Source organism: Globicephala melas, chromosome 6, assembly GCF_963455315.2.
Source record: "Globicephala melas chromosome 6, mGloMel1.2, whole genome shotgun sequence".
Taxonomy (NCBI): Eukaryota; Metazoa; Chordata; class Mammalia; order Artiodactyla; family Delphinidae; genus Globicephala; species Globicephala melas.
Window position 1 is genome coordinate 51,157,505 of NC_083319.1, and position 13,125 is coordinate 51,170,629.

Below are 13,125 nucleotides of genomic sequence, written 5' to 3' on the forward strand. Positions count from 1 at the left end.
GAGGGAGGTGCATGGCTCTCTGCCTTAGAACAATCGCTCTTGAGGTGTTCTAGAATATGGAATAAAGAAGAGGAGGTCTGGGGCCAAGGAGACCAGTTCCCTGACTATTGCGATAGTGTAAGCAAAAGATTATGAGAACCTGAAGTAGGAAAGTAAAAAATAGGGACGGAGAGGAAAGAATGACTCAGGAACTATTTAAGGGATTTTTCTAACAGAACCCAGTGACTAATGGTGTGTTGGGAATGAGGAAGAAGTAGAAATCTAGGATTATGATAGGTAATTCACTCAGATAATAAACATAAAAAAGAACAGTTTTAGGGAAACATTTTTAAAAATTGCTATTTACACATAATAAATTTGAGTTGTATATAGCAGAGCTGTCTACTGACAGCAATTTGGATATAGAACACAGGTTCATTTCTGTCTGAAGAAAAAGGATGAAAATTAGAAGTGCCTAAAATTAACAAGGGCCTAATATCCACAATATGCAATGAACTCATGCAAATCCATCAAAAAGGGGAGAAAACCCTAAATAGAAAAACGGGCAAAGGACAAGAAGAGACAATTGATAGAAAGGAAATCCCCAAGTATCTCAAGCATCTGAACAGATGCTCATTAGTAACATGAGAAATGAAAATTTAATACAGCAACGGTATACTACTCTCTATCTATTCTACTGGGGGAAAACTAGAAAGCTAGACAATAAAAGTATTGGCCTGGTCTTGAAGATGCAGGAACTGGTGGGCAAAGCAGGCTAGTGAAGCCATTCTAGAGTACAATCTAACACAGGATTTGGTCAAATTAAGTATACACACTGCCTCTGACCCAAACACTCTGCTCTTGGATACACATGTGAAAGAAATTCTCACATAAATCCCAAGGGGCTATTCATTGTAATGGGAGGTAAGAGGCATGCTGAGTGTTCACAGCTGAGGGAACAGAGGTGACCTGTGGATACACACGATGGACTACTATGCAGCAGTTAGAAGCAACACACTAGATGCACACAGAGCCACTGAGAGGATCTTAACACAAAGTCTTTAGTGGAAAAAAGAAACCAAATGCAATCTATTATACGGTACTAGTCACAATCATTTAAAATACATGCGAATAAAACAACATACACAAAGAAAAGGACACCCAATAAACACACATTTGTGGTTGTCTCTGGGGGGAAAGGCAGTCAAAGAAAAGAGAAATACATTAATTTTTTAATAATAAGAAATGTCTCCCACTGGACAAATTAGGAAAGGATTATTCAATGATGAGCATGATTAACTCAACTCACTACACCCGAGTTCCAAAAAACTAGGACAAGGGTAGGACTGGGAGACAAGCGGGCAGAGATTACCAGAAAGACTGGCCATTGTACTGGTTACGCTGCTTATTCTTTGTTTGCCCCCTTCCACCTTAAGAGTCCCCATTACGTTCTATGCCCATCTCTGCCCTATTCACTTCCCTAGGAGGCTGAGCTCCACAGGTTACCCTCTGTCTTCCACTTGGGTTTGGTCAAGAGGAGGTATCATCAAGAAATCAGAGGGTGGGAAAAGAGAGAAGTTGGGGTATTTATACCTCCCTGACAAGCTCAGTCCCTGACAACTCCAAACCTCACCAGGCTATGGTTACCCTGATCCCTCCCTTGACCCTTTAGTCCTGGGAGAATTCATAGCTTTTTGATATTGTGAGTCCTGGGATACCTCTCCATCACTTCTTGATTTTTTTGGTTTCCTTCATTATCTTCACCCATACCTCTGTGGACCAGGTCATTAAGCTACTATTACAAAATTCTTTTTAGCAAACCCTTTTGAGGGTGCCATCTCTTTTCTCCCTTGACCCTGACCTAAATACCTATGGAGAGTTTTAGGGCAATAAGTACTCCAATAAAGGGTATTTTCTCTCATAATTCCTATCACTCTATAGCACAAGGGATGTATGGGAGACTGAGTAGTTACATATTAGCTCACAACACTATCTCTCCCCTTACTGCCGTGCATCCTGACTGACCTTGGAGACAAAATGGCACAGATCTAAAGGATGTAGCAAGGACCAAGGTCAGCGTAGATCAGTAGATACTTGCAGGATTAACACTGTTTGCATTCCAATGACCGCCTGAATATATTTAAGATAAAGCTACAGTACATGTTTCACATTGGGGATTGGCAACAAATAGCTGTAGACTACATTCTGAAAAAATAAGTATTTTCACATGTGTTATGGGCCATTTCTAATCTCAGCATCAAAGCCAGGTCCATCTGCACGTTTCCAATCTTTGATCCTACCCATAACCTCCTCAGCAAGTCCTTCCCTGGCTACCTTATCTTAGTAGGGTGTTCCACACCCGCCCATTATTACCACACCAAGTTCATTTCCCCTGAACATGCATTACAATTTGTGCTTCTATTTTTTTCTTTACTTGTTATTACTCAAATTCTCCATTAGACTGTAAATTCCATCAGGGCAAGGGACAGTTTTCTAGGACCTAGAAGGCCCTTAATAAATATTTCTTCAGTGAATAAATGGTGAAAAACAGGAGTGACACAAAATGCAAAAACCATCATGTTTATGGGTGGTGGACCTTATGTGGCGGACTTTGTAGTCAAAACATACTTTTCAGATCTCGCTCCCTTGTAGTGTATACAAGGATGCTCGCTGTGTTTGAGGCTCTAAATATCTCTAACGAGGAGACTTCAAGTCTGAGTGTGTTTGCCTTACTTAAAACAGCATTCAGCACAGCCCCAAACACAGATGGGCGCTTCATAATATTACTGAAGAATGATGACACTGAGGATTATTTAATACCTCCTCATGGGGTGGAGACAGACCTTGGGCCACAAACATAGCGTGAATGTGCTTTACTTCTCAAATAATCTGAAGCAAAATTATTTCATCTGCAACCACAAATCAGACACATTCAGAATGACAAAGCCCCAAAAGAATGCCATTTTCAAGACTGAAACTGTATTATTCTGGGGTAAATGGAATCCTTGTTTCAGTGATACTGTAAGAGCAGAAATTAAAGATACTAAAAGTCTTCCCTCGGGGAACAACTGTTATCTGTGAACAATGAAAGTTTGTCTGAATAATTCATCAGCTTCAACGATGCAGGCCCCCCTTATTGGGGAATTCCAGGAGTTTGGGCAAGTGTATCATTGAATGTGTCTCAGCCACTCCGTTGCCATTCTGCCAGGGACTGGCATTTATGGGTACATTCCTATGATTTTATTAATTAAAAAAAATAACCTATATGGGAAACCACTGTCAAGATAAAATTTTGAGGGTGCATTTATTTTACTAAGAAGAAAGAAGCTTATAAAGTGTCCATCATGAGAATCCACCTGGGACTCCACAAGAGATCACATACCCAAAACAAATCACCACGTCAGAGCCCCACAGAATTCTGAATCCCAACCAGCAAGCATGAATAATCCTTTTAAATGGTCACTTACATATCAGAACAGGTCCTTTGTGAAATTTCTAAGCAAGGCCTCTGGTTTCTGACCGAAACAGAGATTTATTGGGAAGGGGGGATGAAGTGAAATCAAGAACTACTGGGAAATTTCCACGAGAAAAGAGGACAAATGGTTTTTGTTGTCAGAATAAAACCAGCCTCTCCTGGCCAGGGTACGGAAAGCTGCTGACTACCCCACAGGAGAGTTGAGCAATATTTTCAACTGGTTTCTCAGGGACCATCCTGATTAAGTTGTAGTTATGGGGCAGATGCAATAGTTTCAAATCCTGGGTTGCTGTCTTATTAGCTGTGTAACCTTGTACAAGTCACTTAACCTCTCTGATAACTGGTTCAACATCTTTAATATGTTGAGAGTTAATGCCTACCCAATTACCTTACTAAATTATTGCAAAAATCAAGTGAGTTCAAATTTCCGAAAGTTCTTTCTAAATTATAAGATTCTGTATAAGTGGAAGGTGTTATTAAATATGCTCGCACAATATTAAATACCCCACATAGGACTCAGAAGCCTCTATGACTCTGGGTTCTCCATTTCTAGAGATGGTCTGCTTTTTGCTTTGCTCTCTACAGTTTCACTGAATTTTTTTTTTTTTTTTAAAGAAAGATATAAACAAAGGCAAAGGGGAAAAAATGGAATCATACGTCCTACTTTTTGGTGCTGCTAGGCAAGAATTTTAGGCTGACGCTTGGTTCATCACCATGACTTGATATCAATATCACCTGAGGGATAGAAGTAAAATAGGGAGCATCCCAAAGGCATGTGATTCATCTCCCCACTGATGGAAGAAGAAAACATCAATTTACAGGAACCAGTTATATTTCTAATTACTAGCAGCAAACAACTGGAAAACTAAAGTTATAAAACTATTCCATTTACAATAGCATGAAAAGATATAAAATACTCATGAATCAATTTAACAAAAATTGTGTAAGACTTCCACACTAAACTACAAAACATACATAAGAGAAATTAACCTACAAAGTATGCAAAAGAAATTAAAGAAAACTAAATAAATTGAGACCTATATCACATTCACAGACTAGAAATCTCAATATTATTAAAATGCAATTCTTCCTAAATTTCTCTATGGATTCAACACAATCTCAATCAAAATCTCAACAGGCTCTGGTAAAAAAATGACAAGTTGATTCTAAAATGTACATAGAAATGCAAAGGACCTAAGATACATAACTTTGTCTATATGGAGAAAAAGAAAATAGAGTTGGAGGAGTCACCTGATTTAAATATCTACTTTAAAACTCCAATAATCAAGACAATGTAATATTGGCATAGGGATAGACAACAGATTAATGGGACAGAAGGGAGAATCTTGAAATAGACCCACATATATATGGTCAACTGATTTTTAACAAACGCATCAAGGGAAAAGTAAATTGTTTTCAATAACAACTGGATATGGGGAAAAAGTGAACCTCACACAAAAATTAATTCAAAATAGGGACTTCCCTGGTGGCACAGTGGTTAAGAATCTGCCTGCCAATGCAGGGGACACGGGTTCAAGCCCTGGTCCAGGAATATCCCACATGCTGCGGAGCAGCTAAGCCTGTGTGCCACAACTACTGAGCCCGCGCTCTAGAGCCCGCTGGCCACAACTACTGAGCCCGCGTGCCACAACTACTGAAGCCCGTGCACCTAGAGCCCATGCTCCACAGCAAATGGAAGCCACCACAATGAGAAGCCCACACACCACAACAAAGAGTAGCCCCCACTCACCACAACTAGAGAGAAAGCCTGCACGCAGCAACGAAGACCCAATGCAGCCAAAAATTAATTAATTAATTTTCAAAAATTAATTCAAAATCATCATAGACTTAAATGTAAAAATTAAAACTACAATGATTCTAGAAGAAAACATAGGAAAAACATCTTTTTGACCTTTGGGTAAGCAAAGATTTCCTATAGAGGATAAAAAGAAGTATATACCAACTATATAAGAAAAAAAAATTAGCCATCATCAAAATTGAAAACTTATGCTCATCAAAAGACACCATTAAGAAAAAAAAATGGTTCTGAAGAACCTAGGGGCAGGACAGGAATAAAGACACAGACATAGAGCATGGACTTGAGGACGTGGGGAGGGGGAAGGGTAAGCTGGGACGAAGTGAGAGAGTGGCATGGACTTATATACACTACCAAATGTAAAATAGATAGCTAGTGGGAAGCAGCCACATAGCACAGGGAGATCAGCTTGGTGCTTTGTGACCACCTAGAGGGGTGGGATAGGGAGGGTAGGAAGGAGACGCAAGAGGAAGGAGATATGGGGATATATGTATATGTATAGCTGATTCACTTGTTATAAAGCAGAAACTAACACACTATTGTAAAGCAATTATACTCCAATAAAGATGTTAAAAAAATAAAGAATTTGAAAAGGAAAGTGAAAGACAGGGGGAAAATGTTTGTAATACATATATCTGACAAAAGACTTATTATCCAGGGAAATCCCTGGTGGTCCAGTGGTTAGGACTCTGTACTCTCACTGCCAAGGGCCTGCTTTCAGTCTCTGGTCAGGGAACTAAGAAAGATCCCACAAGCCGGCGGCGTGGCCAAAAGAAAAAAAAAAGATGTATTATCCAGAATATATAAAGAACTTCTATAAATCAATAACAAAAAGACAAACAGTGCATTTTTAATTGAGCAAATACATTTTGAACCCGTACGTAACAGAAGAGCTCACAAGTGGACAATAAGCATATGAAAATGAGCTCAACATCACTAGAACGATGTAAATCTAAACCAAAATAAGATAATACTTTGCATTCACTAGAATGGTTAAAATAAAAAAGACTGACGACACCAAATATTGTTGAGGATATGAAGCAACTAGAACTCTCACACATTGCAAATAGGAGTACACGATGGAAAATAGCTTGGCAGTTTCTTGTAAAATTAAACATACATCTACCCTACAATCAGGATTCTACTCCTAGATATTAACTAAAGAAATGTAGATGTGTCCACAAAAAGACATGTAAGAATGCTTATAATGGCATGATTCATAGTAGCTAATAAGTGGAAACAACCCAAATGTTCATCAAGAGGAGACTGGAAAAGTAAACTGTGATATATTCATACATTGGCATACTACACTGCAACAGAGGAGGATGAACTAGTGACAGACGCAATGGATGTGGATGAATCAAAAAATATATATTAAATGAAAAAAACAGTAACAAACGAGTACATGGTATATGACTCTATTTATGTGAAGTTCAAGAACCGGCAAAACCTAAATACAGCAGCAGAAATTATGACAACGGTTGCCTAAGGGGTATTGCAAGGAGGATGGGGGAACTATAGGGGGTGATGGGAATGTTCTATATCTTATTCTGGATGGTTGTTACCCAGATGTATACATTTTTCAAAACTCATTGAATTGTAGCCTTAAGATTATTCATTTCACTGCATATAAAATTTACTTAATGAATGATTCAATGAATGGTAACACCATGCAGAGATAACCACACAAATCCAGAAGGTGGGATTCTGCAGGACAACTGGTCAGGTCTCTTCAAAAATTACTGTCATTAAGTAAAAGATAAAGGGATTGTGGTAGATTATAAAAGACTTAAGAGATGTAACAACCAGATGCAATGTATGGTGTTAGACAGGATGCTCCTTCGGGCAAACCCTCTATTAAAGACATTCTGGGGACACTCGGAGGAAATTTTAATATGATCTTGGTTTTAGATGACATAAAAATGTATTAATACAAAGTGGGAGATTGTTGATAGAAAAAAAACAAGTTACAAGGCAGTCTGTACTTTCAGATCTCCTTTTTGTTTTTACAAAAAGGCAAATATATATTATATATTGTGTATATTATATATGATTTAGAACTATGTATGTATATTATATATGTATATAAAGAGATCCAATAAGGAATATACATTTATCAATTAACATAAGTAAGTCAGGCAGAGAGATATGATGTTTACATTTTCTTATTTTTCTGTGTTTTCTAACTTTCCACTATAAACAAATACTGCTTCCACAATAATATATGTTGCTTGAAAATATTAGTCTCTGAAATTCACTGTTTTATAAGACAAGGTAAAAGATGGATGGATAGGGCCAGGAGAAAGAAACCTCAGACTGTTCTATCTACTAAGTGAGTCTCCTATTGGGCATTTTCCATGAGTATCTTATTTCATTCTCACAACAAACCTATGATGTATCTTCCCCGTTTTTACATAACTGATGATGATACAAATGAGCATTTTAACATAATATTACCTGACCTCAAGACTCATGTTCTTTCCACCTCACTTACATATTTAGTAAATTTTCTTACTAAACATTTGTGAAATATTTACAATGAACCAGGCATTCTGTTACATGCTTTACAAGAATCACCTCAATCCTACCTCATAACAATCCATGTAAGGATGATACTGTTATAACCCTCGTTTTAAAAATAAGAAAACAGAGGCACAGAAATCAAATAAGTCCCCCAAGTTCCCAACAGCTAAAAAGTAGCAGAGCCAAGAATCAAGTTCAGGCCACCTGATTCTTCACACGCCCACCCAGTATACTACAGCATGTCTCTAAGTTCCCATGCTTTCAACAAGTTCCCAGTGGAGCAGGGGAGTATAAGTGACAGCTACCAGCAAAGGGAACATTGATATCAGAGGCCTGCCATGAAGGCTTTCATGCTGACATCCTTGCTTACCTGTCCAGGGCTGTGCTGGTGGGCATACTCCTCCCAAACCCTCGGACCCCCATCTGACGGAAATACGGAATGCAAGAGAGGTTGGCGGCAATGATGGCCAGGGAGTCGGAAGGGCTCACGAAGAAGCCATTTTGGCCTAGGATCATATAACGGTCCTGTGGGAAAGAATGTGTGAAAATGTTCAGGCAAAGGCATCTGCCGCCAGCAGCCCATTCCCATCATCATTACAAGCCACTTTACTGCCATTCCACATTTAAACAACATAAAACAACTTGAATGAAGCCAAAGAGGGCATGGGAAACCAAGATCTCTGAACATTATAGGGCCCACGATCTTGACACGACTGGGAATATATCCCACCTGTCGAAATGTGGATGACTTCCTCAGGCTTCAGTAGCCTCTATATTCTTAATTCACACTCTCCCCCAAACATAATGGAGAACAGAGATTATTGCTAAAATAGCTCGCTTCTTAACATGGTGATTTCAACAAAATCAGCCATAATAAAGACGTACTGCATGAATTTTTTTAAAAAAGAAATAACCTCTTTATAACATAAGCTTACTTGAAAAAAGAAAAGTAATGGCTATTTAAGCGCAATACTTGGCCATTAGATAGAAGGGCAGATGCAGAGCCAGTTAGGGCTCATATGCCCCATACATGTCAGCCCCAGAGGTGTCCAATAGCTCTCCGGTTTCCAGTGCTTGGCTCATTATATAGCAAAAGGACCAGCATGCAGAAAACTTCCCTACTTACCCCATCAGCATCAAATGCAGCTCCAAACCCATATTCCCCTCCTTTCATAGCTTCCAGAAGGGTCGTTGCATATGTCAGGTTGGGGTCAGGATGCTGCCCTCCAAAATCTTCCAGGGGAACACAGTTGATTGCAGAATTGGCTGGGGCCCCCAGCTCATCACACAGGACTTTTCTCACATAGGGTCCCATAACTGAAAAAAATACACAGCAATATGAGATCTTTGCAGAACCTCTGCCCCCCCTGCCCCCGCAACCAAGGGTGTTTTGCTCTGCTTAGAACAAGAAGGTGACTTAATAGCACAAGAAAAAAAAAGATAAATTCTACAAGTTTTCTCAAGACACAGCACAGAATAATATTTACTTCAACTACTACTCACTGAGCATCTGCTATGTGCCAGTGACTGTGTCAGGCATATAGAAGTTGTATTCAATAATCCAGTTCCATGAAATTTCTCTCCAAAACTTATCTAAAATATTGCCAGAAATAAATCAACTACCTAACAATGATTTATTGACTGTTACTTTTTATGTACGAAAAGCTTCAGCTGAATATATGCAAAAGCACTAACAGGCCCTAGCAACATTCTTTGTCTCTACAGTCGTTTTAACTCTGCCAAGTGTATAATTAAACACTGTAAAACACTGAAGCATATAAAACTAAGCACGTTTTACAAAATAAATGTTAAGGAGTTGTGTTTTCCAGTTCAACACACAGCCGTGGAGTGCCTAACACGGAACTCCTATGTGAAGAATGGAGGGCATCAAGGGACGCAAAGCACCCAATTCTGACATTACTGGGCTCTCAGTCTAGCAGTGGGATGAGTCACATCTACAGGTGAGTGACTGCAATGGTAAGACTAGTTCTATTCAATGTATATTTATGAAATAATATGATCCAATGGCTTGAAAGAAGAAATGACCACAGGCAAGGCTTCAAGAAGAAGGCAGCATTTCTGGGAGGACTTGGAAGAATATAAATTTGACAGGAGTGAGGACGCCATCCAAATGGAAAGAACACTATAAGCAAGGGAACGGAGCCTGGGGTAGAACATACAGCAAGCACACTTGGGGATCAGCACATAATCCTGTTGGCTGAAATATATCAAAGTACCGCTTTCCATTTATTTTCCATTAATACAATTCAAACCTCAAAGAGTGAACATCTTTTGATTTTTCCTGGCCAGCACCCCTTTCCCCTTCCTCCAGTAGCAGCATCTTGGGTTTCCTTTGGAGAACCAATCCTTTTCCCGTCTCAGTTCATGTGATCAGGATGTGGCTAAACCCTACTTACCCTAAGGCTGGGGAGGTGACCTAGGTCTGCCACTCAGTATCCTCCATCCCTCAACCCGAGTGACTGATTCAGAGATGAACGCACAGTACAAGCTAGGCAGTGAGGCTCAAATCCAAAACATTGCTCAAACTGTTTGGAAAGAGAAGCTGTCTTCCCTCTAGGCCAGATAAAGCTAAGGTAAGAAACTGAAAGAGCCTTTTCTGGGGAAAAGAACCAGCCCAATAGGAAAAAGCAAAACAGCCCAGCCAGAAGACCTCAGAGTGAAGCCCCTGGAAGATAAGTTCCACACATGGGCTCAGAGCTCCCAACAAAATTTTTAGTACCTCCCTCTTAAACATGCCAGGCAGCCAACGACCACCAAACTTTTGAGGAATGCATCTAACATGAGACCAAAACAAAGAGAGTAAAGAGCAACCTGGAGAAAGCAGAAACTACACAGAGAGAAAAAATATTTTAAAGTATATTTCAGTCATATCTTAATAGAGATCAGTAAGATGTGACAGAATGGCTAAAACTGAAGAGACTGACAATACCAAGTGTTGGTGAGGACATGGAGAAACTGAAGCCTTCATACTCTGCTGGTATTGCAAACGGTACACTTTGGAAAACAGTTTGGCAGTTTCTTATTAAGTTAAACATATACATCATATGACCCAGCATTTCCACTCCTAGGTATTTATCCATCCAAGACAAAGGAAATCATACATCCCCATAAAGAACTTGTTCATAAATCTTTATAGCAGCTTTGTTTTGTAGTAGCCAAAACGTAAAAATAACCCTAATTGTATCAACTGGTGAATGGATAAACAATATGTAGTACATCCTTACTATGGAATACTACTCAATAGTAACAAGGAATAACTACTGATATATACGACACCATGAAGGCATCTCTAAAACATTATGGTGAGTGAAAGAAGCCTGAAGAAAAAGGCTACATATTGTATGCTTCCATTTATATGGCTTTCTGGAAAAGGCAAAACTGGGGCAGTTGGGGGGGCGTGCTAGACAAAAAGCAGATGAGTGATTGCCAGGGACTAGGGGAAGGAGGAGGGGTAAGACTATAAAGAGCCACAACAGAACTTGTGGAAGTGAGAGAAATATTCCATATCTTGATTGTCAGAGTGGTTACATGACTATATATGTTTGTCAATCCTCATGAAACTGTATACCAACAAGGTATCAATTTTACTACATATAAATTATATACCTCAGTAAACCTGACTTATTAAAAAAAGATATGGCATTCATGAAAGATGAATAGGAAGCTATTTTTAAAAAGAGATTATTTGGAAAACAAAACAAAAGTTTTGAGAAATTAAAAATATGATAGTGGAATGAAAAACTTAATGGAAAGACTTGGAGATAAAGCTGAGGAAATCTCCCAGAAAGTAGGAAAAAACAAAGAGAAAGAAAATGGGTGGTGGGGGAAAGAATAGGATAATTAAAGGATCAGTCAAGTAGGGCCAATATCTAAACAACAGCCATTCTGGAAAGAAAGGAAAGAGAAAATAATGGAGGAAATCATCCAAGAAGTAATGTAAGAAAATTTCCCAGAATTAAAGGACACAAGTTTCTAGATTAAGAGGACCATCCAAGTTCTCAGCACAATAGAGGAAAACAGTCTCACACTAAGACTCATCATTGTGAAAAGAAGGAACACTGAAGATATGTCAAAGGCCCTAAAAGCCTCCAGAAAAGAACAGAGAAAGATTTCACACCATAGATTAAAAATCAGAACAGCATCAGATTTCTCGAGTTCAGTAGTAATAGCTAGAAGACAATGGAGCAATGCCCTCAAACTTCTGAAGAAAAATAATATCCAACCTAGATTTCTATATCCAGATAAATAGCAATTCAGAGTGAGCACAGAAAAAAGGCATTTTCAGATATACAATGACTCAAAACATTTACCTCCCATGAGCTTTCTCTCACAGAGTTCCTGGAGAACTTGTTCCTCCAGAATGTAGGAGTAAATCAAGAAAGTGGAAGACAAAGGATCCAGAAATAGGAGAGTCACCATAAGAAAGGGGTAAAGGGAATTACAGGATGATGCTAAGTGGAGATTCCAGGACAACAGCAGCTCACAGAGCAACCAGTGCAGAGCAGAGGAGATCCCAGGTCTCCAGGAAAATGAAGTGAGAGAAGATTTAGACACTGGGAGAATATGAGGGTTAAGAGTGGTAAATACACTTCACAAAACCTAAACAGTGAGAAAACAGGACAATTACTAATTCCACAGAAGAAGTTGTTCTGTAAGGAAAATATAATTACAGTACTTTTCATGGCTCAGCAGTGTTATGATAATGTAGACAGTAGATACCGATCTTCCCAAAACGATGATATAATTAGTTTAAGGAAGTGTGCTTGGATTTAGTGACCCGAGAGGGTGAAAAAGAGCTACAACCTCATCTTCCATGGTATGAAGTCAGTAATGCCCCAAACTGAAAAATCAACAAGGAGCCTTATAATCATAGTACTTAGTAACAGGAAGATCAGTACTTTAAAAAAAAAACACTGAAAGAGTTTAAAAAAAAAAAGGTAGCCTCTGAAAAGTAGGAAATTGGGGGAAGGAGTTGGGAATGGATTTTTTCATAATAAACTTTGAACTATTTGACCTTTTAAACTGTGTACGTATCAAAAACAATTTTGAGGGCTTCCCTGGTGGCGCAGTGGTTGAGAGTCCGCCTGCCGATGCAGGGGACACGGGTTTGTGCCCTGGTCCGGGAAGATCCCACATGCCGCGGAGCGGTTGGGCCCGTGAGCCGTGGCCGCTGAGCCTGCGCGTCCGGAGCCTGTGCTCCGCAACGGGAGAGGCCACAGCAGTGAGAGGCCCGCGTACCGCAAAAAAAAAAACAAAAAACAATTTTAATAACTACAGTTTTGCTATCTCCACTCTAACAGGCATAGCCTCA

The 13,125-nt window shown here is 39.3% G+C and overlaps 1 protein-coding gene across 2 annotated transcripts in view; it reads right to left on the reverse strand.

The window, feature by feature from the left end:
* Window positions 1–13,125, reverse strand: part of PGM5 (phosphoglucomutase 5) — a 194,054-nt gene that overhangs the window by 145,217 nt on the left and 35,712 nt on the right. For both annotated transcript variants that reach the window (XM_060299977.2, XM_030877055.3), the window contains 2 exons: window positions 8,920–9,110; window positions 8,164–8,318 (listed from right to left, as the gene is read on the reverse strand). In XM_060299977.2, the coding sequence (XP_060155960.1) occupies window positions 8,164–8,318; window positions 8,920–9,110 (346 nt within the window). The remainder of the gene's footprint in view (window positions 1–8,163; window positions 8,319–8,919; window positions 9,111–13,125) is intronic.